Source organism: Mus musculus, chromosome 7 (genome assembly GCF_000001635.26).
Source record: "Mus musculus strain C57BL/6J chromosome 7, GRCm38.p6 C57BL/6J".
Lineage (NCBI taxonomy): Eukaryota > Metazoa > Chordata > Mammalia > Rodentia > Muridae > Mus > Mus musculus.
In genome coordinates, this window is record NC_000073.6 from 19,964,511 (window position 1) to 19,991,887 (window position 27,377).

At 45.7% G+C, this 27,377-nt stretch overlaps 2 protein-coding genes across 7 annotated transcripts in view; both read left to right on the forward strand.

Moving 5' to 3' along the window:
* Positions 1-841: 841 nt before the first annotated feature.
* Positions 842-26,603, forward strand: Ceacam20 (carcinoembryonic antigen-related cell adhesion molecule 20). 2 transcript variants are annotated; one of them, XM_006540360.2, is made up of 12 exons: positions 842-1,029; positions 3,232-3,318; positions 5,655-5,933; positions 6,994-7,275; positions 9,662-9,940; positions 11,522-11,800; positions 13,273-13,396; positions 13,612-13,700; positions 21,500-21,561; positions 22,157-22,198; positions 23,633-23,743; positions 25,463-25,889. In XM_006540360.2, exons 1-12 carry the CDS (start codon positions 978-980, stop codon positions 25,514-25,516), a joined length of 1,740 nt encoding a protein of 579 aa, XP_006540423.1. In that variant the 5' UTR covers positions 842-977; the 3' UTR covers positions 25,517-25,889. The 2 variants fall into 2 exon arrangements, with proteins under 2 accessions (XP_006540423.1, NP_082115.2); NM_027839.2 differs by having other exon boundaries at positions 902-1,029; positions 13,279-13,396; positions 25,463-26,603.
* Positions 26,604-26,882: 279 nt separating this feature from the next.
* The window catches only part of Nlrp9b (NLR family, pyrin domain containing 9B), a 71,550-nt gene continuing 71,055 nt past the window's right edge, over positions 26,883-27,377 (forward strand). For all 5 annotated transcript variants that reach the window (XM_006539938.2, XM_006539939.2, XM_011250564.1 and 2 more), the window contains exon 1: positions 26,883-27,178. The gene's annotated coding sequence lies outside the window, so the exon portion shown is untranslated. The remainder of the gene's footprint in view (positions 27,179-27,377) is intronic.

The following is a 27,377-nucleotide window of genomic DNA, read 5'->3' on the forward strand; positions in this document are numbered from 1 at the left end:
ACCAGGCTAGCTTGCCCTTGAGTTCCAGGAAGTCTCTTGGCCCAGGCTCTTTTCTCACCTAGGATGGCTGGGGTTGCAGATGCGAGTTCTCGTGTCTGGCTTTACACACGCTCAGGAGATCTCAGTTCAGGTCTTCATCCTGCAAACCCTTCACCAACCAAGCCACCTCCCCAGCTCTGGGTGCGTAGATTGGCTTATCTTATTTTGTGTGTATGGGTACTCTCCCTGCATGTTGTCTATGCAGTGTATGCAGTATCCGCAGAAGCCAGAAGCCAGAGACAGATTTCCAGGGATAGAAGTTACAGATGATTGTGAGCTGGGAGTTGAACTCAGGTCCTCTGAAAAAGCAGTCAGTGCTCTTGACCACTGAGCCATCTCTCCAGCTCTTAGTTTTTATTTCTGAGACAAAAAAAGAAAAAGTCCCACTATGTAACCCATCCTGGTCTCGAACTGCTGACCCTCCTGCCTTGAAAGCGCTGGGACAACAGGTGTGTACCACCTGATTCGTATCGTCTTTTCTTTTATACCAAAGATTCTCTTATGCTCCTTCCCATATCCTCAGAGGGCTCTGCTTCCAAGAAGGCTACTTGCCCTCTTGGTCACCTGACCAGGATCCACCCCCACACACATACTCACTCATTTAATTGATATTTTGTGGCTGCTCATGGCTAGCCTGGCAACCGGCCTAGCTTTCCTAAGTTCATAGTAACTGGCTTTTATTGTCTTTATTAGTGTTGCCGTGGGCCCTAACAGTCTTAGTTCCTGGTCCTTGAGGTTCCAGGGATAGAGAAAGATGACAGTAGCTGGGGGTGGGGACGGGATGGGGGAGGGCAGAGGTGGGGACAAAGTTCCTTCCCTGTTCCCAGACAGCTGTCTTCATGCTCTGGCAGCTATCCACACTGTGCACTGTGGGACTGGCTGTGTGTGCCAGCCAGGAGAGGGACTACCTGGCACACTGAGGCCAGGCACCAGAACTCATGGAGCTTGCTGGCTTCCACTGCTGCTCGTGGACAGTGATCCTTCTCTCAGGTGAATCTGTCCTGCAGACAGACTTTGCTGGGTGGTTGGGTGGCTGGAGGTTGTGTGAATGTGTGTCTCTCTGTGTGTGTCTGTGGGTAAAAGAGACACAAAGAAAGAGAGATGAGGTAGAAATAAACCAGACATTAAGGAAAAGAAACAAAAATGGGGGGGGGGGAAGACCTGAGAGAAATTACCTTTCTCTCTTGAAGAAATGATGAGGGAGAGAGGGAAAGATAGTGAAGAAGGAAAAAGGATGGGAAGAAGAGAGACAGAGAGAGAGAGAGGATAGGGAGGGAGAGTAAAAGGGGAGAGAGGAGCAGGGAGAGAGAGAGAAGGAAAGGGAGGGAGTAGGAGAGGAGGGAGAGAGAGAAGTGGGAGAGAGAAGAGTGAGAAAAAGAAGAGGAAGGAGAGAGAGGAGGAGGAGAGAGGGAGAAACAGAGGGCAGGGGAGGGAAGGAGACAGAGACAGAGATAGTGGAGTCTGTACCAGAGACAAATCCAGGGAGAGACTGAGATAGATGAGGGGGCAGGGGAGACAAAGGACAAAGAGACAGCAAGAAAACTGAAGAAAAACAGAGGGGAAGAGAAGAAGATGAGGCAGGCTGGGGAGAAGAAAGGACTCTGATAGATGAATGTGTTTGAGTAGGCAGGACTGTACTGTCCCAGTGGTCTGCACTGTGGGGTGGATGTGAAATCCATATCTAATGAGCATCCGAGATGAAAAAAGGGGCTGCAGAGATGGCACTGGAGTTAAGAGCCCTTGTGCAGCTTTGAAGACCCGAGTTTTGGTTCCAGCATGGTGCAACAAGCCAGACAAGGGCTTCTGCAAGCCTGGAACCTCAGCAGTGTGGGGTAAACACGGAAGGATCTGTAGTTCTTTGACTGCCAAAAAAAATGTGACCTCCAGATTCAGGAAGAGACCTTGCTTCGAAGAAATAAGGTCAAGGGCGGGGTGGTGGTGGTGATGGTGGTGGTGTAGGTAGTGACCTTTGGCCTCTATGCATGCACAGACATGAACACCCTCACATATGCGTGTGCATACACCACACACGCACACATGCATCACTTGCACATGCATGTTGGGGTTACTAGAGTATTTTAATAAAGCAAAGCACTTCAAGGTGAAGGGCTATTTTTGTGACTTTTGCGATAGGTTCTCCACAGAGATAAGGGCTCAGCTCAGTCTTGCTGTGTGTCTCCGAGTCTGATGTGCCTCTCTCTGGGTCAGAGCTTCATGGCTGATGTGAAGGCTGGACAGAGTCCAGGTCCTCCTGAGAGGCTGTTATTGGTTGTGTGCACAAATGTCACTGTGAAGCTTGCTTCCTTCTAGTGGGGATCAAAGTCAGGACAAGAGAAGGAAGCAGGACGACAGGCTGGGGACTTTCTTTAGAGGAGTTTCTTTCTCATGCAGGCAGGTTGGTGACAAGGTCCACTTTTGGTTCATTTATCCCTGTGGCTTCCTTCAGTCCTTAGGAGACTTAGGTGAGACGGGATCTGCCCTTATTCCCATTGACAAGAGGGGCAACTGAGACTCAGAGAGAGCGCGTCACTAGGCCAACTAGGTAACAAAGCTGAGATGGGAACTCTCTGGACCTGTGGCCCTGACCTATAAGTGCATTGGAGACAGAGTGGTAGAGACATGAAAAGGGCTAGTACATCATTATGCTAAGTGCTAATGAGGGCTTACTGTCTTTGTGTCTTTAAGAATCAAACCTAGGGTGTTGTGTGTGCTAAGAAAATGTTCCACTATGTAGTCATGGCCCCAGCCCCTCACTGGGGGATTCTAGGCAGGGACCCCAGCCACTGAGCAAATACCTCCAGCCCCTCACTGGGTGTGTTTATATATATGTTTTTGGAAACACAGGGTTTAACTGCATGTTTCTAGCTGTCCTGGAATGCACTCTGTAGACCAGGCTGGTCTTGAATTCACAGAGATCCACTTGTCTTTGTTCCCTGAGACCTGGGATTAAAGACGTGCCATCATGCTAGGCTTCACTTTTGTTGCTGTTTGTTTTATTTTTGTTTCTAGACAGAGGCTTACTATGGGAGTCAGGCTGGCTTCAAACATGCGATCCTCCTGCATCTGACACCTCAGTCCTGGGATCACAGGCCAACACTGCTGTGTGTGATGTTCTCCACTTGTGAAGGCTATAATTAGCCACATTATTTCATTCTTCTTTCCCTCATTGTCTCTCCTCTCTTTCCTTTCCAGCCTTACTTCCGACCACATGGAGACCCCCAGCTGCTGCCCACTTCATCCACCGTGCCGACCTGCTTAGCAACACCCAGATGGAGAGAGGTATGGTATCTTTGGGCTTCTGCCCAGATGCCCCTGATTCATGATAGATTGAGTGATTTGTGAGCACAGAGGTTAAGATCACTATCCATGTGTCTGTCTTCACAGAGGGCAGGAGTGAGGGTTTCTATTGCCTTGATAAAGCTAGCTAGCACAATTAACCCCTTGTTAACTCGACACACGAACACATCACTATTCGACTAGAACCTTTCCTTTTTCACTTGTCCCCAAGATAGCATATAAATAGCAAGTCCGACAGTGTAAGGCTTCTGGGCCTCATGAGCTCCTAGGCTCCAGAGGACTCGGCACAGCACACATAGCACATCTCCTGGGCTCAGGCCAGCTCCACCCTCGGTTGTTATTGTACATGGCAGTCATCGCCTGGTACTGACATCAGGGGACTCCAGCCCTGCTGCATGGTTGCCTCAAGTGCTCTCTACAATGTCATTTGAAACCAGCACTACCCGGGTGACTCTGACCAAGTTCAGCTGTCAGCATGAGATGCAGCCTCAGACCCCCCCAGACAACAGATCCAGTGTTCTGACCCTAAGGAAACACTTCCCAGAAGACTTTTACCTCAACAATGCTGCTCTCTTAATCACAGCAGATTCTTCAGCCCCAGCTGACCGGCATCCATTGCCCCAGTAAAGCGAAGTTTCTTGTTTGTGGTTCTTGATTCGAAACATGGAGTAACCCCGATAGAGTCTTCCCCGATAGAGACTTCACTGTTCACCATTCAGACCTATAGCCTTCACTGTTCTCAGAATCATCTCAGTTCCTCAAGTGGTTATTAAGTTCTGAGCACTCAATGGCATTCTTTCCCAAAGTTCCAGAGACTTTCCACAACTCTCCACCAAAACATGGTGAGGTTTGTCACAGCAATATCCCAAGACCCGGGGCTGGAGAGGTGGCTCAGAGGTTAAGAGCATTGACTGCTCTGCCAGAGGTTCCCTGAGTTCAATCCCCAGCAACCACATGGTGGCTCACAACCACCTGTAATGAGATCTGATGCCCTCCTCTGGTGTGTCCAATGACAGCTGCAGTGTACTCTTATAAATAAATAAGTAAATACATAAATAAATCTTAAAAAATATCCCAAGACCTGGCACTAAATCCTAAAACTCATAGGGTTTTTATTGCTGTGATAGGACACCATGTCCAAAGAGCCCTAGGGAGTGTCTTGGTCACTATGCTATTGCTGTGAAGAGACACCATGACTAACTCTTATAATAAAAAAAGATTTATTATTATTATTATTATTATTATTATTATTATTATTATTATTAGACAGGGTTTCTCTGTGTAGCGTTGGCTATCCTAGACTTGTTTTGTAGACCAGGCTAGCATCAAACTCACAGAGATCTGCCTGCCTCTGATTGCTGGGATCAAAGGCATGCACCACCACACCTGGCTAAATTAAGCATTTACTTGGAGCTTGCTTATGTGTGTGTGCCCACCTGTGGTGCCCAGAAGAGGGCGTCAGAGCCCCTAGTGCCAGAGTTCCAGGTGGTTGTGAACTGCCCAATATGGGTGCTGGGAATTGAACTCAGGTCCTCTGCGAGGGCAGCAGGTGCTCCTAACCACTGAGCTATCTCTTCAGCCTCAGTTACTTTCCTTGTGACCATAACAACTGAAGGGAGGAAGGATTTATTTTAGATCATGGTGTAGGGAGATCCACCCATCGAGGTGAAAAGGGTATAAGGCAGGAGTGTCAGGAGGCAGCTGCTTCTCACACCTTAGTAGAGCAGAGACAATTCTGGGAGGGAAGCCAAGGTATCACCCTTAAAATTACTCTCCCAGGGATTCACCTCCACCCACCCAACCCCACCACCTCTCAGCTAGCACCAAGAGCTGAGGGCCAGGATCTACGGGAGATATCCTGATGACCCTGTTCATGTCCCACACCCGCTGTACCACTTACACAGCCCCACGTGATGGTGCATGGAGATCAGAAGGAGGATGCAAAGGTTCACACTCAGGGGTGGGGCAGATGGGTCAGGTTAGGAGCCCTTGCTACTCTTGCAGAAGTCCTGCACAGCTGCTGTTAACTTCTGCTCCAAGGTAATCCAGTGCCCTCTCCTGGCCTCCATAGGTATTGCACACATATGTGCTTATACGCACACAGAAAACTACACATGAAAAATAAGTTCTTAATAAAAGTTTACATATCCTTCAAGCACACTGGGTTTACTTTGGCTATGTAGTATTGAGCTCAGACCATCTCCAGAATGTCTTTTTGGCCATTCTGGTCCTTTCCAGTCTCATCGGATCCTTTTGTAACTGTCTTGTTCTTCTGTGTCTTTGCATGCCGCCATGACTTTTGCTCTTGTTCTCTGCAGCTCCACTGGCCAAGCTCACCCTCACAGTCAATCAGAGCACTGTCACAGAGCAGAGGGAAATGGCAGTTTTCTACTGTAACACTAATGCTGATAACATCACCATCCACTGGGTCTCCAACAACTCTCTGCTTGTGTTGAATGAGCGCATGAAGCTGTCTGCAGATAACAAGACCCTCACCATCCTCATTGTCCAGCGGGAGGACTCGGGGTCTTACCTGTGTGAAGTGCAGCATGGCTTTGAGGTTCAGAGAAGTAACACTGCCTCGCTGACGGTGAACTGTGAGTCTCCCAGGTTCCTTTACCTGTTGCGGACACCCGCTTCCCTGGCACTGCATTGTCTCAGGCTGTAAAATGCCGTCCCAGAGAGGAGTTACAGAATGAAAGTGAAGTTGAGATTAGGGTCCTTGTCTATCACAAATGAGCCCTGGATTTGATCCCAAGCAAACCCCATGGGGGGGGGGGGAACAACAAATGTGAGTTTCAAACGGGAAACTGATACATTAGGATTCCATCTGAAATAGCAACTGTAGCGAATTAAAACCAATACATTTATAATAAATTCACCTCCATCAGATCCCACCACCATCAGATCCCACCTCCATCAGATCCCCACCTCCATTTGATCCCACGTTCATCAGATTCCCACCTCCATCAGATCCCCACCTCCATCAGATCCCACCACCATCAGATCCCACCTCCATTAGATCCCACCTTCATCAGATCCCACCTCCATCAGATCCCACCTCCATCAGATCCCACCTCCATCAGATCCCCACCTCCATTTGATCCCACGTTCATCAGATCCCACCACCATCTGATCCCACCTCCATCAGATCCCACCACCATCAGATCCCACCTCCATCAGATCCCACCTCCATCAGATCCCACCTCCATCAGATCCCACCACCATCAGATCCCACCTCCATCTGATCCCACCTCCATCAGATCCCACCACCATCAGATCCCACCACCATCAGATCCCACCTTCATCAGATCCCCACCTCCATCAGATCCTCACCTCCTTCAGATCCCCACCTCCTCAGGATCCCACTACCATCAGATTTCACCTCCTTCAGATCCCCACCTCCTCAGGATCCCACTACCATCAGATTTCACCTCCATCGAATCTCCACCTCCATCAGATACCACCACCATCAGATCCCCATCTCCTCAGGATCCCATTTCCATCAGATTCCCACCTTCATCAGGATCCCACCTCTATCAGATCCATACCACCCTTATAACTAAATGGAGAAGAAAGCCGTACCTATAGTATGCCCCCATAAGTGATCTGCCGCTGATTCTAAGGCCTCTTCCATGCTTGTTCCCACCCTCTCAGATGGTCCTGATCCTGTATCAATCAAGCTGGACTCAGGAGTAGCTGCTGGGGATGTGGTGGAGGTGATGGAAGGCAACACCGTGAACTTCAGGGTGGAAGCACAGTCCTCCCCTGTCCCTGCCTATGCCTGGTATCTCCCCAGCGACTTCATCCAGCCCCCTACCACAGGAACATTCACAATCGATGCTGTGTCCAGGGAACATGAGGGCATGTACAGGTGCCTGGTGTCCAACCCTGTCACCAACTTGTCCCGCCTAGGTGTGGTCAAAGTCCAAGTGCTTGGTGAGTGTTATTTCCTGGTTTCTCTTTTGCTTCTTTAAGAAATCAGAAGCTGAGGTTTGATATAGTCTGGGATTTTAGGGGAACTCTTTGATTACCTGGGTGGGTATGGAGTCTTGATGGTGTTTTTAAGAAACAGGCAGTGGTAATTGGTACATTCTTAAGTAAAAGCTGGAACTCCAGTCCCACCTCAGTTTTTGAGGAAGAACCAGAGGTCAGATGATTTTCCATGTGAAAGGTGTCAGGGCATGGTTCTTAGTGCAGAAAAGAGCGCAACTCCAGCTTGGCACATATTCAAGACCTTCTTAGCTCTCTGTGGGTACCCATAGTTTGATTTTTTGACTAAGAAGGAGTTGTGTGTCTATATAGGTATATACACTAGGAGACTGATTATAAGCACAGGCCACTCTCACACATACAACAGGCACATACAACTTATATACTGCCGCAGACTCTCTGGGTCCCTGTGTCTGTGTGGAACGGGTCTCTTGACGCGGGTGGGCAAAGCGTGGATGAATGACAAACAGATGCACACAGGAGAGGTTGTGTGGAATCTGAATGTATTTTTCAAATCAAGCATCAGACTTTTTATGCAGAGGACAATAAAGAAGTTGGGTGGCATACCCGCAAGGTACAAATGAGGTAACCGGATGCTTAATGACTCTTACACAGAATAGAGAAATGAAAACGCAAAGACTGGCAGGAACTAGGCAATAAAATAACTGAGACAGAGTCAGCCCTATCTAAGGTCAGCTGTAGTCTTAGACGCCAGGTGTGAGAACTTTTCACTCCTAGGGCAAGGGCTTTCACACCCAAGTCATGGTGCTAACTAGGGAGTTCCGTTCTAGCTAACCGTCTCATAAGTAATGTAATACTCTAAAACCACAGCCCGATCTACTTCCTAAACCATTGTAAATTCCTGTATATAGGTGTAACTCAGCTATAATTCTAAATATCTATTCTGGTTTCTCTTACGGTCAGAAACTTCTTTCTTCCTTAGTGATGGTAAATTCCTGTGTAAGGGAGTGACTTAGCTTTTACAATCTTACTGAATTCCAAGCCCTTGATCTTGGTCAAGGACGTTCTAGGACTGTTGGAACACTGGCGGAAGGCTTTAGCCATGTCAGAATTCAATATTAAAAAGCACTATAATAGGAAAATATTGAAAGAGAGCACGTGGATCCATACACTAGACTAACGCGGTAATGGAACGCAGGAATGAAAAATTAATGTATGGGTAGAGAACGCTAGACTCCAGGAGGAGAGCTTCCTTAAAACTCTTTTGCCTCATGAGTGACTTTTAAGCCTTTCAGCTTGTCCAGCTGACTCGACCGGAGAGCGTAGCAATATACAACACATAACACATAGCAACACAACACGTACACATACGTCAAGCATATGACAGTCATAGAAGACACAAATACATATAACACACACATACTCAATACAAAATACAGAGCAAGCATATCAGAGGTATATACTGAGCCATACCCACTGAGCCATTTCACCACCTAAATTAAAACAAATAGAACAAACAAACAAACAAACAAACCCAAATATCTTCAAGGCTACATAGTGAGTTCAAGGCCAGTGTGTGTAACTTAGTGAGGCCCTGTTCCAGAATACCACTGAGTTCAATGCTCCTTGGTAGATTGTCTGTTTACAATCCCTCAGTGAGGGCCTGGGGGCGTGGCTCAGTGGTAAAGCACTTGTTTAGAATTTAGGAGTCTCTAGGTCGAGTCCCTGATACTACAAAACAAACAACATAAAATTATAGACCCAGGCAACATACATATACATATCATACATATAGCAGTCTCCAATAAAACATGTAAAGAACACGCAATATGTACCATAACATATGCAATATCACAGATCTGGAAAACACACTCAGATACAAGGTGTGTGTGTGTGTAAACACAGAGTGCGTGTGCATTCTGCTCATATAATTCACAATCATAACACACACATAGCACAACATATAAACCAGGCACAAAATCAACAGTCCCCATAAACACACCCCAATTCCACAAAATCTTCTCCCAAACAAAACATGTAACATTCTTATACTACTGTCATGCATACCTACTCATCCACGAAAGCCACCCGTGTTCTACACATAAGCTCTGTGGTCCAGTCCTCACCACACACATGCTCACACACACCCCTGGAAAACTCAGGGTTGTTTTTGTTTTCGTTGGTTTGATACATGATTTCACTATATAGCCTAGCTGACCTGTAACTTGCTATGTAGATCAGGCTGGCCCTGAACTCACAGAGATGCGCCTGCCTCCCAAGTCCTGGGATTGAAGGCCTGCGCCACCTCTGGCAGTGTAGGAGTCTTAGGAATCCTTCCTTGACCTAAACCTGTATCTCTGTGTGTTTCCAGAAAAAGTGACTGCACCGAATATCGAGTTCCCAACCTTGGCCCTTGTGGAGAATGCCACCTCTGTGACACTGACCTGCAAAACCAGCCACCAGAGGGTTGGTGTCCATTGGTTTCTAAAGGGTCAGCCACTCAGGCCTAGTGACCGCCTGACACTGTCATCCCAAAACAGAACCCTGACCATCCATGGCCTTCAGAGAGATGATATTGGGCCCTATGAGTGTGAGGTGTGGAACTGGGGTAGCCAGGCACGCAGCGTCCCCCTGAAGCTCACCATCAACTGTGAGTGATGGGGTCTGGGGTCTCTGCCTCCTCCCTCCCTCCCTCCCTCCCTCCCTTTGTCTTTTCCCTATCCCCACCTCTTTAAGGAGTCAGTTCTTTCTGGATGCAGTGCTACACACTTATAATCCCAGCACACAGGAGGTTGAGACAGGAGGATTACAAATTTGGGATCAGCAATGATCTGAAAAGGCAAACACATAAAAGCAACAACAAAGGAAAAAAAAAGAGAAGAAAGGATAAGAGAGGGAAAAGAGAAATCTAACCTTTCAAGTGGTCAGCCCATCACCTAGAGGTTTTCACTCAGTAGGGCTTCAGCCCTTTGGCAACCTTCTCTCTTCAAAAATTTACATCATGATTCCTAACAGTAGCAAAATTACTGTTATGAAGTAGCAATGGAATAATTTTATGGTGGTGGTGGTGGTGGTGGTGGTGGGGTCACCACAGCATGAGGAACTGTAAGGGTTGCAGCATTGGGAAGGAAGGTCAGGAACCACTGAACTTCAAGCCATTTTGCGTGCGAGGCATGGATCTGCAGGTTGGACAGGTCTGTCTCAGGCATTATGCAATGTGTAGTGTAGCAGATAGACCCTAAAGAGATAAACAAGGGCCAGCACGATGGCTTAGGGTGTAAAGGTGCTTGCCCCAAAGCCTGACCACTTGAGTTCAATCCTCAGGAGCCACAGAGTGGAAGGAGAAAACCAGCTCCTGCAAGTCATCCCCTGCATGGATGCCACACGCATGTCACGCCACACACACGTCATGCCACACGCATGTCACGCCACACGCATGTCACACCACATGCATGTTCCTCGCTACAGAGACGAGAGTCTGAGAAACTAGATAAGGGAGACAACTGCACCAGCCCCCCCATATGTGAACACACTCGTACCCACAATTTCAAACAAAAGTCAAAGCTGGGTGTGGTGGCACACACCTACCCAGCACTCTGGAAGCTAAGACAAGTGGATCTCTGTGAGTTCGAGACCATCATAAGACAAAACAAAATAACAGAACCCAGGAGAGCCTGTGTTTTCCAGGTGAAAGCTGGAATTCCTTTAGTTTTAACCAAGAAGGAAAGCTAAGCCACCTGTGGTTGTACTTGGCTACAATCTTAGTATTCAAGGCTGGGGGGTCAGGAGTTCAAGGTCATTCTTGGCTAAAGAGTGAGTCTGAGAATAGTCTTTGCTCTTTGAGTCTGCCGCAAATCAAATTAAAACCAACCAGAAACCAAAAGACTGCCAGGCAGTGGTGGTGCAACCCTTAATCCTAGCCCTCAGCAGACAGAGGCAGGCAGATCTCTCTCTGAGTTTGAGGCCAGCCTGGTCTACAGAGTGAGTTCCAGGACAACTAGGGCTACACAGAGAAACCCTGTCTCGAAAAACAAACAAGCAAGCAAACAAACAAACGAACAAACAAACAAACAAACAAAATCCAAAAGTACCAAAATAACAATGATGACGATAACAACAGCAAAAATCCCCAAAGCAAAACACAAGCAAAAGAAACAGGAAAAGCAGAAAAGAAAAAAAATCTGGTAATTTTGCCTATGGCATTGGAGGCTTACGATGTGTGACTTTGCAGATGGCCCCGACCAAGTGGAAATCACCCAGGGGCCAGCGTCTGGAGTGGTCAGCACTATTGAGGCAATGCTCAACTCCAGCTTGACCCTGTATTGCCGGGCAGACTCCATACCAGGTGCCAGGTATCAGTGGACCCATGAGCACTCCTCTAAGGTGCTTGATGGGGAGCAGCTGAGCATCGAAGCACTGAGGCAGGAGCATCAGGGCATTTACAGCTGTACAAGCTCCAATGATGTCACCGGCCTGGCCCGATCTGCCTCTGTCCTGGTCATGGTGGTAGGTGAGTTGCTTAATGTTCCTTTCTGGATCTGGAATCCACCTGGTTTTTCCCCATGTGGCTCTAGCCACCCGCCTCTCTTCTATCATGGCATTAAGTGTGACGTCGACTTGCTAGATTTCCAGTCCAGAGTCACAGAATCCCGACACCTCATGCTCGAACAGCCTGTACTTTCTACTGTGTGTTCCAGCAACTTCTTTGAGTTGTTTGAATCTTAATTTTCTTACCTGTAAGTGGGTTTTTGCTGTTACTTAAAATGTTCTTTAATTATATGAATGTGTGTCTAGATGTGGGTATGTGCATATGAATGCATGTGCCCTCAGCGGCCAGAAGAAGGTGTCAGACTGTCTGATGCTGGAGATATAGGCAGCTGTGAGCTGCCAGACCTGGATACTGGGAAATTGAGGTTGAGACCTCTTCAAAAGCAGTACGTGCCCTTAACCACTGAGCCATTCCTGCAGTCTTACGATACTACTTTTTTTGTGACTGAGTACTAAGAAAACAGTCATGCACCACTAGCCCTGTCTATGATGGCTGCATTCTAGAATTGCTTAGAGAGACAATGGATCTTGGATATAACCTGAGAAAAAGGGAGAGAGCTCACAGTTAATATACTAATTATAGTGAAGTCTTATAATAAGGGAGAGAGAGGAGAGAGAGAAAGGAGAGAGAGAGAGCTCTATTTCAAACACATCGCTGCTGATTCATGAATAGAGCTCTCTCTCTCTCTCTCTCTCCCTCTCTCTCTCTCTCTCTCACACACACACACACACACACACACACACACACACACGTGGAGACTGACAGGCAGACAGAAAGACAGACTGGCAGACAGAGATCCCAGAAAGATCTATCTTAATACTCAACAACCAGGGCCACTTCCTCAAACCCTGAGCCATCATCCCTCTGCAAAAGGCTTAGTCAGAAATGGATGGGGAAGCATCAGGCCATTGTGGAGCCAGCTGCCCCACATCAGGCATGACTAGGTGCAGCGTCTTCTCATCCCTGCAGCATCCTCTATAGTGGGTACCACTTTCCTCATTGTCAATAAGAAAATTCAGTTCTGGAGTGAATTTATCTGCTTAGAATCACACTGCCCTAGAGAGTCAACGGGCTTTATCTGAGGGACATCCAAGTTTCTGTTATCAAAATCCTTTTCCTCACTCCACGCATCGACCCATCCAAATAACCAGTTCTGCCAAACACATATTTACATACTGATCAATTCTTGCTCCATCAACTGAAGACATAGTTGATGCACAGAGAGGTTGATTAGTGTGCCCAGTGTCACACAGTTGGGGGATTTGAACACAAGCCAATGTGCTCTGGGGAGGATTCCACTCACACTGTCAATTGCTGAGTTAATGGCTGGAAGACAAGTTCCTCAGTAAGTGAAGATAAAGAAGCCAGAAACTCTGGAATGGGGCTGGGGATAGGAAGAGAGTGTTCCCTGCTTAGTCTTGATTTTATTCTTGGCCGAGGTCTCCAGTCATCCTCTATGTCTCCTGGAGCCATCGCTGGCATCGTTATCGGGATCCTGGTTGCCATTGCTTTGGCGATAGGTCTGGGCTACTTCCTCTACAGCACAAAGGACAGATGGTAATAAGTGAGAGATCTGGAAGGGCTGGCAGGGGCGAGTAGGCATGACTGCTGTCCATGGTGTCAAATGCTGTCTGTGCACCCTGGGAATTCAGGATATTTTGGGTCATTGCCCAAGAGCAGACAAGTAAGGGGATGGGGGTAAGGAACACGACAGCGTCTATGGAAACTGGCCAGAACCCGCCCCATGAGATTATGAAGGATGTGTGTTTCAGGACTCGCAGGAGATCAGCCAGTGATACAACGAGCTCTAATACCATACCACCCACCTCTGTGATGCAGAGCACCCCGGAGTCCAGGCACAGTAAGTGACTCCACAGTCTGTGCTCTTGCAGTGGTGAGGGGTGGGTGGGAGCTGCTATGGGAAGCCTAGGACTCTCCTTCTGGCTTAGCCCCAGGTCACTGTCAGGTTCCAGGGAAGCATTGTCCTCCCTGAGATGCACCACTGTTCCCATTAACCTTGTGCGTTCTCCCTCCTTCCCTCCCTCCCTCCCTCCCTCCCTCCCTCCTTCCCTCCCTCCCTCCCTCCCTCCCTCCCTCCCTCCCTCCCTCCCTCCCTCCTTTCTTTCTTTCTTTCTTTCTTTCTTTCTTTCTTTCTTTCTTTCTTTCTTTCTTTCTTAGATATTTTCTTCATTTACATTTCAAATGCCTTTCCTAGATTCCTCTCTGAAAATTCTCTATCCCCTCACCGCCCCCACCCGACTCCCCAACCTACCTACTCCTGCTTCCTGGCCCTGGCATTCCCCTATACTGAGGCATAGAATCTTCAAAAGACCAAGGGCCTCTCCTCCCATTGATGGCCAACTAGGCCATCCTCTGTTACATGTGCAGCTAGAAACATGAGTCCCACTATGTTTTCTTTGATTGGTGGTTTAGTCCCAGGGAGCTCTGGGGGTACTGGTTAGTTCATATTGTTGCTCCTCCTATAGGGCTGCAGACCCCTTCAGCTCCTTGGGTCCTTTCTCTAGCTCCTTTATTGGGGACCCTGTGCTCTATCCAATAGATGACTGCGAGCATCCACTTCTGTATTTGCCAGGCACTGACATAGCCTTACAGGAGACAGCTATATCAGGGTCCTGTCAGCAAAATCTTGTTGGCATCTGCAATACTGTCTGGGTTTGGTGGTTGTTTATGGGATGGGTCCCCAGGTGGGGCAGTCTCTGGATGGTCCTTCCTTCTGTCTCAGCTCTGAACTTTGTCTCTGTAAATCCTTTCATGGATATTTTGTTCACCATTCAAAGAAGGAATGAAGTATCCACACTTTGTTCTTCCTTCTTCTTGAGCTTCATGTGTTTTGCAAATTGTATCTTGGGCATTCTGAGTTTCTGGGCTAATATCACTTATCAGTGAGTGCATATCATGTGTGTTCTTTTGTGATTGGGTTACCTCACTCAGGATGATATCCTCCAGATCCATCCATTTGCCTAAGAATTTCATAAATTCATTGTTTTTAATAGCTGAGTAGCACTCCATTGTGTAAATGTACCACATTTTCTGTGTCCATTCCTCTGTTGAGGGACATCTGGGTTCTTTCCAGCTTCTGGCTATTATAAATAAGGCTGCTATGAACATAGTGGAGCATGTGTCCTTATTACAAGTTGGAACATCTTCTGGATTTTCCAGTAGTACTATGTTCAATTTTCTGAGGAATCGCCAGACTGATTTCCAGAGTGGTTGTGCCAGCTTGCAATCCCACCAACAATGGAGGAGTGTTCCTTTCTCCACATCCTCGCCAGCATCTGCTGTCACCTGAATTTTTGATCTTAGCCATTCTGACTGGTGTGAGATGGACTCTCAGGGTTGTTTTGATTTGCATTTCCCTGATGATTAAGGATGTTGAACATTTTTTCAGGTGCTTCTCAGCCATTCAGTATTCCTCAGTTGAGAATTCTTTGTTTAGCTCTGCACCCCATTCTTTAATAGGGTTATTTGGTTTTCTGGAGTCCAACTTTTTGAGTTCTCTCTCTATATTGGATAATAGTCCCTTATCTGATTTAGAATTGATAAAGATATTTTCCCAATGTGTTGGTGGCCTTTTTGTTTTATTGACAATGTCCTTTGCCTTATTTGTCAATTCTTGATCTTACAGAACCAGCCATTGCTGTTCTGTTCAGGAATTTTCCCCCTGTGCCCATATCTTCAAGGCTCTTCCCCACTTTCTCCTCTATAAGTTTCAGTGTCTCTGGTTTGATGTGGAGTTTCTTGATCCACTTCGACTTGAGCTTTGTACAAGGAGATGAGAATGGGTCAATTCGCATTCTTCTACATGATAACCTTCAGTTGAGCCAGCATCATTTGTTGAAAATGCTGTCTTTTTTCCACTGGATGGTTTTAGCTCCCTTGTCAAAGATCAAGTGTCCATAGGTATGTGGGTTCATTTCTGGGCATTCAGTTCTATTCCATTGATCTATCTGTCTGCTGTCTGTCTCTGTACCAGTATCATGCAGTTTTTTTTTTTGTTTGTTTTTTAAATCACAATTGCTCTGTAGTACACCTTGAGGTCAGGGATGGTGATTCCATGAAAGGTTCTTTTATTGTTGAGAATAGTTTTTGCTATCCTAGGTTTTTTGTTATTCTAGATGAATTTGCAAATAGCCCTTTCTAACTCTGTGAAGAATTGAGTTGGAATTTTGATGGGGATTGCATTGAATCTGTAGATTGCTTTAGGTTAGACAGCCATTTTTACTATATTAATCCTGGCAATCCATGAGCATGGGAGATCTTTCCATCTTCTGAGGCCTTCTTCCATTTATTTCTTCAGAGACTTGAAGTTCTTCTCATACAGATCTTTCACTTCCTTAGTTAGAGTCACACCAAGATATTTTATATTATTTGTGACTATTGTGAAGGGTGTTGTTTCCCTAATTTCTTTCCCAGCCTGTTTATCCTTTGTGTAGAGAAAGGCCACTGATTTGTTTGAGTTAATTTTAAATCCAGCTACTGTACTGAAGCTGTTTATTAGGTTTAGGAGTTCTCTGGTGGAATTTTTGGGGTCACTTATATATACTATTATATCATGTGCAAATAGTGATATTTTGACTTCTTCCTTTCCAATTTGTATCCCCTTGATCTCCTTTTGTTGTCTAAGTGATCTGGCTAGGACTTCAAGTACTATATTGAATAGGTAGGGAGAAAGTGGGCAGCCTTGTCTAGTCCCTGATTTTAGTGGGATTGCTTCAAGTTTCTCTCCATTTAGTTTGATGTTGGCTATTGATTTGCTGTATATTGCTTTTCCTATGTTTACATATGGGCCTTGAATTGCTGATCTTTCCAAGACTTTTAACATGAATGCGTGTTGAATTTTGCCAAATGCTTTCTCAGCATCTAATGAGATGATCATGTGGTTTCTGTCTTTGAGTTTGTTTGCATAGTGGATTACGGTGATGGATTTCCGTATATTGAACCATCCCTGCACCCCTGGGATGAAGCCTACTTGATCATGATGGATGATTGTTTTGATGTGTTCTTGGATTCGGTTAGCGAGAATTTTATTGAGTATTTTTGCATCGATATTCATAAGGGAAATTGGTCTGAAGTTCTCTATCTTTGTTGGGTCTTTATGTTGTTTAGGTATCAGAGTAATTGCGGCCTCATAGACTGAATTGGGTAGAGTACCTTCTGTTTCTATTTTGAAGAGTAGCCTCAGGAAAATTGGAATTAGGTCTTTTTTGAAGGTCTGATAGAACTCAGAATTAAACATATTTGGTCCTAAGTTTTTTTCTGGTTGGGAGACTACTAATGCCTGTTCTATTTCTTTAGGGGATATGAGACTGTTTAGATCGTTAATCCGATCCTGATTAACTTTGGAACCTGGTATCTGTCAAGCAAATTTTCCATTTCATGAAGGTTTTCCAGTTTTGTTTAGTATAGGCTTTTATAGTAAGATCTGATGATGTTTAGGATTTTGTCAGATACTGTTGTTATGTCTCCCTTTTCATTTCTGATTTTGTTAATTAGGATACTGTCCCTGTGCCCTATAGTTAGTCTGGCTAAGGGTTTATCTATCTTGTTGATTTTCTCAAAAAACCAGCTCATGGTTTGATTGATTCTTTCAATAGTTCTTTTTGTTTCCACTTGGTTGATTTCAGCCCTGAGTTTGATTATTTCCTGCTGTCTACTCCTCTTGGGTGAATTTGCTTCCTTTTGTTCTAGAGTTTTTAGGTATGCTGTCAAGCTGCTAGTGTATGCTCTCTCTAGTTTCTTTTTGGTGGCACTCAGAGCTATGAGTTTCCCTCTTAGAACTCCTTTCATTGTGTCCCATAAGTTTGGGTATGTTGTGGCTTCATTTTCATTAAACTCTAAAAAGTTTTAAATTTCTTTCTTTATTTCTTCCTTGACCAAGTTATCATTGAGTAGAGTGTTGTTCAGCTTCCAGGTATATGTTGGCTTTCTATTATTTATGTTGTTATTCAAGATCAGCCTTAGTCTGTGGTGATCTGATAGGATGCATGGGATTATTTCAATATTTTTGTATCTTTTGAGGCCCGTTCTGTGACCAATTATATGGCCAGTTTTGGAGAAGGTACCATGAGGTGCTGAGAAGAAGGCATATCCTTTGTTTTAGGATAAAATATCTGTTAAATCCATTTGTTTCAGAAGTTCTGTTAGTTTCATTCTGTCTCTGTTTAGTTTCTGTTTCCAGGATCTGTCCATTGATGAGAGTGGGGTGTTGAAGTCTCCCACTATTATTGTGTGTGGTGCAATGTGTGCTTTGAGCTTCACTAATGTTTCTTTAATGAATGTGGCTGCACTTGCATTTGGAGCGTAGATGTTCAGAATTGAGAGTTCATCTTGGTAGATTTTACCTTTGATGAGTATGAAGTGCCTCTCCTTGTCCTTTTTTGATAACTTTGAGTTGAAAATCGATTTTATTTGGTATTAGAATGGCTACTCCAGCTTGTTTCTTGGGACCATTTGCTTGGAAAAAATTTTTCCAGACCTTTACTCTGAGATAGTGTTTGTCTTTGTCCCTGCGGTGGGTTTTCTGCATGCATGTTGGGTCCTGTTTATGTAACCATTCTGTTAGTCTATGTCTTTTTATTGGGGAATTGAGTCAATGGTGATATTAAGAGATATTAAGGAAAGGTAATTGTTGCTTCCTGTCATTTTTGTTGTTAAAGTTGGGATTCTGTTCTTGTAGCTATCTTCATTTAGGTTTGTTGAAGGATTACTTTCTTGCTTTTTTCTAGGGTATAGTTTCTGTCCTTGTGTTGGAGTTTTCCCTTTATTATCCTTTGTAGGGCTGGATTCGTGGAGTGATAATATGTGAATTTGGTTTTGTCATGGAATACTTTGGTTTCTCCATCTATGGTAACTGAGAGTTTTGCTGAGAATAGTAGCCTAGGCTGGCATTTGTGTTCTCTTAGGATCTGTATAATATCTGTCCATGATCTTCTGGCTTTCATAGTCTCTGGTGAGAAGTCTGGTGTAATTCTAATAGGCCTGGCTTTTTATGTTACTTGACCTTTTTCCCTTACTGCTTTTAATATTCTATCTTTATTTAGTGCATTTGTTGTTCTGATTATTATGTGTCGGGAGGAATTTCTTTTCTGGTCCAGTCTATTTGGAGTTCTCCAGGCTTCTTGTATGTTCATGGGCATCTCTTTCTTTAGGTTTGGGAAGTTTTCTTCTATAATTTTGTTGAAGATATTTACTGGCCCTTTAAGTTGAAAGTCTTCATTCTCATCTATACCTATTATCCTTAGGTTTGGTCTTCTCATTGTGTCCTGGATTTCCTGGATGTTTTGAGTTAGGATCTTTTGGCATTTTGCATTTTCTTTGATTGTTGTGTCCATGTTTTCTATTAAATCTTCTGCACCTGAGATTCTCTCTTCCATTTAATGTATTCTGTTGGTGATGCTCATATCTATGGCTCCTGATTTCTTTCCAGCATTTCTATCTCCAGAGTTCTCTCTCTTTGGGTTTTCTTTATTGTTTCTACTTCCATTTTTTAGGTACTGGATGGTTTTGTTCAATTCTTTCACCTGTTTGGTTGTGTTTTCCTGTAATTCTTTAAGGGATTTTTGTGTTTCTTCTTTAAGGGCTTCTACCTGTTTAGCTGTGTTCTCCAGAATTTCTTTAAGGGAGTTATTAATGTCCTTCTTAAAATCCTCTACCAGCATCATGAGATATGATTTTAGATCTAAATCTTGCTTTTCTGATGTGTTGGGGTATCCAGTGTTTGCTGTGGTGGGAGTACTGGGTTCTGATGATGCTGAGTGGTCTTGGTTTCTGTTGGTAAGATTCTTACATTTGACTTTCGCCGTCTCGTAATCTCTGGTGTTAGATGTTCTAGCTGTCTCTGGCTGGAGCTTGTTCTTCCTATGAGTCTGTTAGCCTCTGTCAGCACTCCTGAAAGACCACCTCTCACCTGAGTCTAGGGGTCAGAGCATTGCCAGTAGGCATGCTCTCCTCTGGCCTGGAAGGTGCACAGAACACTGAAGGTCAGCTCCACCTCCTGGCTGAGGATGAAGGCCCGAAGGGACCCTGTCCAAGAGTCTTTGTTGCTTCTGCATCCCACTTGCTCTCCTGCACAGACCTGACTCAGAGCAATCCTGGATAGAAAATGGCAATCATACCTGAACCCCGGGGGTCAGAGCACTCTTCTTTTTTTCTTTTATGGTGCTAGGATTGAAGGAACCTGGTGTTCCAGTAAATCTTCATCCCCAATTAGCCCATGCAAGTAAAACACAACTCAATTAATATGAATACAAGCTGCATGCCTAGATTGGGCCAATATACCACTACACTACTGTATTCCTCTGTCTATAAAATCCCTTGCTACTTGCAGTTTCTCTAGGCCACGTGCTTCTGCTCCATCTTCCTCCCACCTCCTCTTCTGTCTTCCTCTTTCTCCTCCTATCATCTCCCCTCCTCCTCCTCCCCCCTCAAACTTTTAGCTCCATCTTTCCCTTCCACCCCTCTAGCCTTTATTTTAAAGTTAAAATGGGGAGGTTCACATGAAGTCACCTGAGTACACCAGTCACTTCTCTTCCAAGACTACCCCTCTTGGGGAAGTGGAATTAGCATCAAAATAAAAACAATAATAGGTCAATCCATAGCATTCTGGATCCCCAAACATGCTAGGCAAGCTATCTACAACTGAGCTATACCCCAGCCCTATTAACCAAAAGATTGTTTCTATTACTTTTATGTTACGTATATATGTGTGTGTCTTGTGTGAGTATGTGCACACAAGAGTGAAGAAGGTTCTAGAAGAGCCTAAAAGAGGGCATCAACTCCCTTGGAGCTAGAACCAACTGACGTGAGTGCTGGGTACCAAATTCTGGTCCTCTAAAAGAGCAGTAGCAAGTGCTTTTAATCTCTGATTTTTTTAACATTTTTTTTAAGGCAATGTTTTTCTCTATAGTCTTGGCTGTCTTGGAACTCACTCTGTAGACCAGGCTTGCCTCCAACACAGAGAAATCCACCTGACTCTGCTTCCCCAGTGCTGGGATTAAAGACATGTGCCACTGTGCCTGGCTACTTTTTTCATTTTAAAAAATTGTACTTTTTGCAGGATGGTGGTGGCACACACTTTTAATCCTAGTACTCAGGAGGCAGAGGCAGATGGATCTATGTGAGCTTGCGGCCAGCCTGGGCTACAGAGCAAGTTACAGGACAGCCAGGATACACAGAGAAACCCTGTCTCAAAAAAAAAAAAAACAAAAAAAAAAACAAAAAAAACAAAACAAAACAAAATAAATAAAATAAAATAAAAAATTTCACTTTTCATCTCGAAACAGGGTCTTTCAAGATGTCCATGTAGCCTATAACTTGGTGTGATAGCCCAGAAAGGATTTAAACTGTAACCTTTCCGCCTCAGTCTCCAGAGTAGCTAGGACTACTGGCTAGTAGCTATGTGCCTGGGTTCCATTTTACAGAGAAGAAACAGTTTCATGAAGGATAAGAAGTGAGGCTGTGGCAGGCCACCCACAGCTCATGACCACAACTTAGCTCCTCCTCTATATGACTAAATGGTCTGTCTTACCTGAGACATGATGGGAAGAAAGTCCTGAGGACGAGGAAATGTTCTGAAACACAACACCCTGTCCTTATATCTCACCCTAACTTTTGCTCTGGGATGTGGTTTGCTTTCTCTAGACAAACCAATGACTGTGTATGACAATACCCCAAAGCCCGAAGGAGAGGCCAGAGGCAAAAAGGTGGGTGAGTTCCCCGGATACTCTCACTGCTCCCATACTTTCTGTCTGATCCTTCCACAATCCAGCAGGATGTTTCTACCTCTTAGGATGAGAGGGTACCATAGCCATGCCTCCCCCTCCCTTTTCTGTCTTTTCTCACACCTTTTCTATACATCTATATGTATAAATGTGTGTATGTGTTCCTATTGATTGAACCCAGCCTTAAGCATGTTAGACTAGCTTTTACCATTGAGCCACGCCCCCAGCCCCTCACTGGGGGATTCTAGGCAGGGCTCTACCACTGAGCCACCCCCAGCCCCTTACTGGGGGATTCTAGGCAGGGCTCTCCCGCTGAGCCACACCCCCAGCCCTTCACTGGGGGATTCTAGGCAGGGGCTCTACCACTGAGCCACGCCCCCAGCCCCTCACTGGGGGATTCTAGGCAGGGGCTCTCCCGCTGAGCCACACCCCCAGCCCCTCACTGGGGGATTCTAGGCGGGGGCTCTACCACTGAGCCACACCCCCAGTCCCTCACTGGGGGATTCTGGGCAGGGGCTCTCTCACTGAGCCATGCCCACAGCCTCTATGACTTATTCCCCATCCGTTTTTTCCTCAGATGTGGTCACTGCCACGTGACTCCCCAGAGCAGTTCTATGAGGTAAGTTGGACCTGCTGCATCCAGTTAAAGAAACTGTGTAGGAAATATGAGCAGGGGATTTTATGATTATCAAGGCTGAGAGTTGATTCAGTCTAAACCTTTGTCACTGCAAGCAGTTCCACGGATGGGGAGATCATGGCCCAAGGCCACACAGGGATCCATATCTCATTCAAGGATCTTGGCTGCTGTGTTGCTCCTTCCAGCAATCCTTGCTTGGGGCTGGATTGCAGTGAAGTGGCACTGGCCAGGATCATGATGTCAGGAGGAAGTTAGGAGGGGAAGGTGCTGACCTAGGAGAAGATAATGGGGGGGGGGGAGGGGGGTTGGAAGGGGGAGAAGGGAGGAGGGAGGAGGAGGGGGAGAGTGAAAGAAAAATTGAGGGAGGGACGGAGAGAGAGAGAGAGCGAGAATGTTACAGAGGAGCAGTGAATTGGGAGTTGTAGTTGTTCCTCCACTTGGGTTCTTTGTAGAACCCTGAACTGGGTGTACTCTCCCTCTTTTCTCTTCTCTTCTCTTCTCTTCTCTTCTCTTCTCTTCTCTTCTCTTCTCTTCTCTTCTCTTCTCTTCTCTTCTCTTCTCTCCTCTCCTCTCCTCTCCTCTCCTCTCCTCTCCTCTCCTCTCCTCTCCTCTCCTCTCCTCTCCTCTCCTCTCCTCTCTCTCTCTCTGTCTCTCTCTCTCTCTCTTTCCCCAATTTTTTATTAGGTATTTTCTTCATTTATATTTAAAATGCTATCCCAAAAGTCCCCTATACACCCCCACCCCCCACTTCTTGGCCCTGGCATCCCCCTGTACTGGAGCATATAAAGCTTGCAAGTTTGCAAGGGCCTCTCTTCACAATGATGGTTGACTAGGCCATCTTCTGCTACATATGCAGTTAGAGACACAAGCTCTGGGGGTACTGGTTAGTTCATATTGTTGCTCCTCCTATAGGGTTGCAGACCCCTTCAGCTCCTTCTGTACTTTCTCTAGCTCCTCCATTGGGGTCCCTGTATCCATCCAATAGATGACTGTGAGCATCCACTTCTGTGTTTGCCAGGCACTGGCATAGCCTCATGAGAGACAGCTATATCAGGGTTCCTTCAGCAAAATCTCGCTGGCGTATGCAATAGTGTCTGCATTTGGTGGCTGATTATGGGGTGGATCCCTTGGTGGGGCAGTCTCTGGATGGTCCATCCTTTCATCTTGGCTTCAAACTTTGTCTCTGTAACTCTTTCCCCCTTTTCTTTTCACACAGGTTCTGTCTCTCATGTAGCTTTGGCGGTCCTGGAACTCACTATGTAGACCAGGCTGGCCTCAAACTCACAGAGATCCACGTGCCCTGGCCTCCTGAGTGCCACTACTGCCTGGCTTCTCTGTGTCCTTGAGGAGTATAGGTTGACATCTTCTGGTCCATATTGACTATGGGTCTCACTTGACTTCTTTACTTACTTGCAGAAGAAACCACCTTCTGCAGCTCCTGAGGGCCCCAGGAAGCCATTGCCCCAAATCCCAAAGCAGCCATTGATGCCCCCAGGACCAGGCAGAAATGAAGAGTCAAATTATGAGGTATTCTGATGCTGTGTATTCTGATGTCACGTAATCTCTGGTAGATAGAGACCTGTACCTTTTGTCCTCTGCGGAGGAGTCTGTAGGACAAATGCCCAACAGAGTTTTTCTTTAAGAACCTTTTCAACTGTAGGGACTGAGAAGATAGCTCAGTCCTAATGCCCACATAAGAGCTGAGCATGATGGCATGTGCTGAACTCCCATTGCTGGGGTGGTGAAGTCCGGTGGAACCCTGAGGCTTGCTGGCCAGACAGCCTTGCAGAATCACAGGTTCTAGGCCAGGGAGACTGTCTCAAAAATAAAACAAAGTAACAGCAATAACACCAAAGCAAATCAACACACTCAAGGTGGATGGTTCCTGAGGAACAACATCTGAGGTGAATGCTAGCTTCCACACATATGCACCCACACACACACAAACATGCACATACACCTACACAGGTAAAAATGTGTGCAAGTACACACATGCATTCTCATGTACTCACATGCATTCACATGTACACACATGCATTCACATGTACTCACATGCATTCACATGTACACACATGCATTCACACGTACACACATGCATTCACATGTACTCACATGCACTCACATGCGCCGCTCTCACAAGACTCTTTTCAATTCTGTTTAATTTCCTTTGTTATCTAGTTCATTTCCAAACCTGTCTGTTCACCCCATTTACCCCATTGTGATCCTGTTGGATCTCTCTCTCTTTCTCAACCTCATCCACATAAGCCTCCTGCAAGGCTGGAGTGGAGGTGCTGGTGACCACTGAGGTTTCAAGTGGGGCTCCACTTGGGGAGGATCCATTTTCTTTTTTTCTTTCTTCTTCTTCTTCTTTTTTTTTTTATATTTACTTGTTTATTATTTTATGTATGTGAGTACACTGTAGCTGTTTTCAGACACACCAGAAGAGGGCGTCAGATCTCATTACGGATGGTTGTAAGCCACCATGTGGTTGCTGGGAATTGAACTCAGGACCTTTGGAAGAGCAGTCAGTGCTCTTAACCCCTGAGCCATCTCTCCAGCCCGGGGAGGATCTATTTTCAAGCCTGTGTGATCCTGGTTTCTTACTGATTGTCAAGTGGCCTTCAACCTTTTTCTATGTGTCCCTCTCTGCAACACTCATTTTCTCTCTCTCTCTGCCCCCTTGTTGTGTTTTTTTTTTTTTTTTTTTTTTTTTTTTTTTTTTTTTTTTTTGAGACAGGGTCTCTCTGTGTAGCCTTGGCAGGCCTGGAACTCCCTCTGTAGGTGAAGCTGGTCTCAAACTCAGAGATCCACCTGCCTCTGCCTCCTGAATGCTGGAATTAAAGGTGTGCACCACCACCACCCAGCTTTCTTGTTTCATTCAAAGCCAAATAGAAGCAAAAATCTTATGGGATAGATTGCAGTATCTTTGCAATCACCTACATCTGGGGTCTTTGCCATGTTCATTAGATACAAAATCCAGGTCTTTTCATCAAGGCTGGGAACTATATAATGGTTCTAACATCAGGAGGTGAGGTGTTGTGGGCCACCTTGGAATCTGTCTGTCGCAGTGGGCAGGATCATAGGCTATGCCTAGAGATACTAGTATGACTGTAATGCAATGAAAAAGGAGGGATATCTGAGGTGAGGGGTAAAATGCCTCAGGCTATCTGGGCTGCAGATGACAAGTCCCTTAGACCAGAGTGCACACTTAATAGCTAGAACTCACTTTCTCCCTTTGTTTAACAGAAACTGCTGAATTCAAACCATAGTCTTTACTGCAAGATCACCCCATCAGCCTGACGCATGCCAAGCTTCTTTTCCCAGTTAGACATGCCATCCTGGGCCACATACTCTGTGACCTTGATACCTGCACTTTAGAATCCAGCCATTCCTTGCCACCACTGCGGACTTCATGATGACCTAGCTGGATCAGACTCTGGACAAACAGGTTCCACCAAATCTTAGCTTCTGGCTCACGCTTCATTTATAGCAACAGAGCTATAAATAGCTGGATTTTGGGGAGATGGCTCAGTCATTAAGATCACTTGCAGCTCTTCCAAATACCACAGGTTCAGTTCCCAGAACCCTTGTATGGAGACTTACCTATTCTAACTCCAGCTTCTAGGGATCCAATACCCTCCTCTGGCCTCTGCAGAGACATGAAGACATACAGATTAAAAAAAAAAAAAGCAAATCTCACTCTCTTTTCTCTTCTCTTCTCTTCTCTTCTCTTCTCTTCTCTTCTCTTCTCTTCTCTTCTCTTCTCTTCTCTTCTTTTCTTTTCTTTCAGACAATGTTTCACTATGCAGCCCTAGCTGGCCTGGAACTTGCTATGTACATCAGGATGGCCCTGAACTCATAGAGATCCCACTGCCTTTGCTGGGGTTAAAGGCATATGCCATCATACCCAGCTCAGTGTGATGAGAAGCTCAGTGGTTAAGTGCTTTGCCTGACAGGCATTGAATCTGGGTCCAGTCCCTAGTAGCACACATACAAAATGCAACAAAGGGTCTGGAGAGGTTTCTAGTGCTTAAGATGCACATGTCTCTTCAAGAGGACCCAAGGTCATCTCCCAGGGCTTAGGTCAGTGCCTCACAACTTCCTGTTAGCTCCAGCTCCTGAGCCTCATGTGCTTATGTGCACACACATAATAAATAGTGCCTGGGTACACATAAAAAATCTTCCTTTTTTAAAAAAAGCAATGGCAGGCTGCATAGTGGAAAGATGGCTCAGCAGTTAAGAGCTCTGGCTGTTCTTCCGGAGGACCTAAGTTCAATTCCCAGCACCCACATGGAAACTTACAACTATCTGTAACTCCAGCTCCAGTGGCACCCCTCACACCAGCATACAGGCATATAAAAATAAAGATAAACTATTTAAAAGAAAACAATAGTGTGTCTTAATTAGATTTCTATTGCTGTAATAAAATGTGGCCTCTCCCAGCCTGAAGCAGACTGATACAAACCTTGTACCACTGAGGTGGGATCACCTGTAGTGGAGCTTTCCAACTTGGCTGGCTTCTTTTGAAGTGAAAACTGCCCTGCTCTTCTGCTACCTGCCGAGAGGCTGAACCTGTCTTCCTGAGACATTCCTGAATAGCAACCAGCCTGGCGAATGGCTCCAGGCACCAAGAGTGGACTGGCGGGGAGGGGGGGGGGTAGGGGGAGGAGGAAGATGGGCCTTCGCCCTTATAAGCACGGTCTCTTAGTAAACTCGTGGGCCTTGAACAGAAAACGTGTCTTGGTCTCCATTAATTTCTCTCACAGTCTAAGTCTCTTTCAGCCCCAGCCTGCCTCCCAGGTGTACCTGGTTCATGTAGGCCTCGGGCTGGCATACAACAGATTGGTGTCCGAACCAGGGACATTGGGAACGGCGGAAAAACCCTGAGGGAATTGCTATCTTGTGTGGAGCTCCATGAGAAGGAAAGAATCAGAGGATTGTATCGGGCACAGTGAGCAACAGGTATTTATGCTAGTGCTGGCTTTAAACTTCATTTTTAAAAGTGTTACTGGAGGTGCAATAGGATACGGGCTAACTTTGGAACAGTGCTGACCCAGCGCTGGGTCCACTTAGGTTTGACAGCGAAATATGTGTGGGGCTAGAAACTTTGAGTCAGGCGGTTGCCCGCAGCTTTCAAAAGCTGTTTCAGGTGAGAGGAATA

What these genes read in the sequence shown, in the direction of transcription:
- Ceacam20 (XM_006540360.2), top strand. Translation starts at nt 978, where the DNA reads ATGGAGCTTGCTGGCTTCCACTGCTGCTCGTGGACAGTGATCCTTCTC. An exon ending in TGCCTCGCTGACGGTGAACT is followed by an intron (nt 5,934 to 6,993) that starts GTGAGTCTCCCA and finishes CCACCCTCTCAG; the next exon opens with ATGGTCCTGATCCTGTATCA. An exon ending in TGTCCTGGTCATGGTGGTAG is followed by an intron (nt 11,801 to 13,272) that starts GTGAGTTGCTTA and finishes ATTTTATTCTTG; the next exon opens with GCCGAGGTCTCCAGTCATCC.